The sequence below is a fragment of the Trichechus manatus genome, unplaced genomic scaffold, assembly GCF_000243295.1.
Source record: "Trichechus manatus latirostris isolate Lorelei unplaced genomic scaffold, TriManLat1.0 scaffold00299, whole genome shotgun sequence".
Taxonomy (NCBI): domain Eukaryota; kingdom Metazoa; phylum Chordata; class Mammalia; order Sirenia; family Trichechidae; genus Trichechus; species Trichechus manatus.
The window spans coordinates 778,417-780,502 of record NW_004444235.1 but is presented as its reverse complement, the minus strand read 5'-3'; the positions used below and the strand labels follow the sequence as shown (position 1 = coordinate 780,502).

Genomic DNA, 2,086 nt, shown 5'->3' with positions numbered 1-2,086 from the left:
CTTTGAAATCTTCTGTTGAGCTCTTTTACTTCGTCACTCCTTCCATTCGCTTTAGCTACTCTGTGTTCAACGGCAAGTTTCAGAATCTCTTCTGGCATCCATTTTGGTCTTTGCTTTCTTTCTTGCCTTTTAATGGCTTTTTGCTTTCTTCATGTATGATGTCCTTGATGTCATCCTATAACTCGTCTTTGGTCATTAATGTTCAATGAGTGAAATCTGTTCTTGACATGGTCTTTAAATTCAGGTGGGATATTCTCAAGGTCTTATTTTGACTCTCATGGACTTGTTTTAATTATCTTCAGCTTCAACTTGAACTTGCATGGTCTCTTCTACAGTTAGACCCTGGCGTTGTTCTGACTGATGATACTGAGCTTCTCTGTTGTCTCTTTCCACAAATGTAGTCTTATCAGTGGATGTAATCTCTATTACAGCTTTTTTGCTGTTTACCCCCAAAAACTTCAGGCTTATTCTCTGAGAATGATACCTTTTAGTGTACTTTCACCAAAGTAGTTGCCACAGAGTTGATTCATTTCATGAAAAATGTTTATTTTAAAGATGGCATGGACACTTTTGTACGGTCAAGTGTGAAGCTGGGTACTAGATACTTGAGGAGAAAGTCGTTCATTCTGATTTCAGAAGTTCTTCTGTTTAGAAATGAGACCTTTTTTAGGTTAGTGAGGAAGGATCAATTTCAGTTGTCTAATTTTCAGCCATGGAATATTCTTAGTTCTTTAAATAGTAAAATGAAAACAAAAGCAAGAGTTCCAAGACAATTATGGGAACGTCATGTATTATGTGAAGGTCACCAAAAAATCCTCTCTCTCTTTCAGGGGACACTTATCTACAAGTCTTTTTACATTTAAGACAAGTGGTAAGCCTTTCATAGACTTTTTAACATATAATTTGTATAAAAGTTAATATTGTTTGAACAATGACTGTATGCTAGGCACTATGCCAGTTGCTTTTTTTTTTTATACTTTCTCACTTAGCCATCCCAATAGCACCATGAGGTAAAGGAAGTACTTAATAATATAATGAATAGAATAAATTGCAGATGTTTATAGTAATTGGAAAATGATCATGTAAGCAAGGAGGAAGGTTCCAAAGCAGTTTGTCAGAAGTAATTAATTCATTCAACAGAAGTATTTATTGAGTGCCTTTTATTTGTCAGGCACCGTGCTGGTGCTAGAGATCCCATAGTGCCCTCCTGGAGCTTACATTCTGGTGGTGAGAGATTGACAAGAAGCAAATGAATAAGTAAATAATTGTTTACAGTGTGCTATTTACAGTATGATAAAAGATGTAGGAAAAAACTGCAGGGAATGCAGGAGGCACCGGTTTGAAATTTTAAAGTCGGGGAAGGTCTGATGGCAAGTGTGCTTAGGAGCAAAAATGTAATGGAGGTAAGGGAGTGAGTCACATCATCTGCTCACCTGGGGTAGGGTGTTCCAGGGAAAGGACAGTGTATCTCCACTTGACTAATGATTATTGCCTGTGGATAAATATGTTTGCAGGTTTCCTAAACAGGACATAAAGACGGACATTTGCCCAAGAAACACATGCCTAGCTTTGAAGTTTTTCTATTATAGTGTATTATTAGCATAAACCCATTGCCATCGGGTCAATTCTGACTCATAGAGACCCTACAGGACAGAGCAGAACTGCCCCCACAGAGTTTCTAGGGAGCAGCTGGTGGATTTGAACTGCCGACCTTTTGGTTAGCAGCTGTAGCTCTTAACGACTGCGCCACCAGGGCTCCATGTTATATGTTAATTAAAAGTGCAATAGAAAGTTTGCAGCAGGCAGGTTTATATAGATTTTGAATTTATATCTGGAAACCAGATTACGTTCTTTATTTCAGGTTGCTATGGAACGTTGGGGATGGAATCTGGTGTAATCGCTGACCCTCAGATCACTGCATCATCTGTGCTGGAGTGGACTGACCACACGGGGCGAGAGAACAGCTGGAAACCTGAAAAAGCCAGGCTGAAGAAACCTGGACCCCCCTGGGCTCCTTTTGCCACTGATGAGTATCAGTGGCTACAGATAGATCTGAATAAAGAAAAGAAGATAACAGGTCGAGAGA

At 39.2% G+C, this 2,086-nt stretch overlaps 1 protein-coding gene across 1 annotated transcript in view; it reads left to right on the top strand.

Annotated features, from left to right (window-relative positions):
- DCBLD2 (discoidin, CUB and LCCL domain containing 2) overlaps nucleotides 1-2,086 on the top strand; it is a 109,369-nt gene that overhangs the window by 88,011 nt on the left and 19,272 nt on the right. Inside the window, exons 4-5 of the mRNA XM_023725338.1 lie at nucleotides 757-871; nucleotides 1,862-2,077. Of these exons, the coding sequence (XP_023581106.1) occupies nucleotides 757-871; nucleotides 1,862-2,077 (331 nt within the window). The remainder of the gene's footprint in view (nucleotides 1-756; nucleotides 872-1,861; nucleotides 2,078-2,086) is intronic.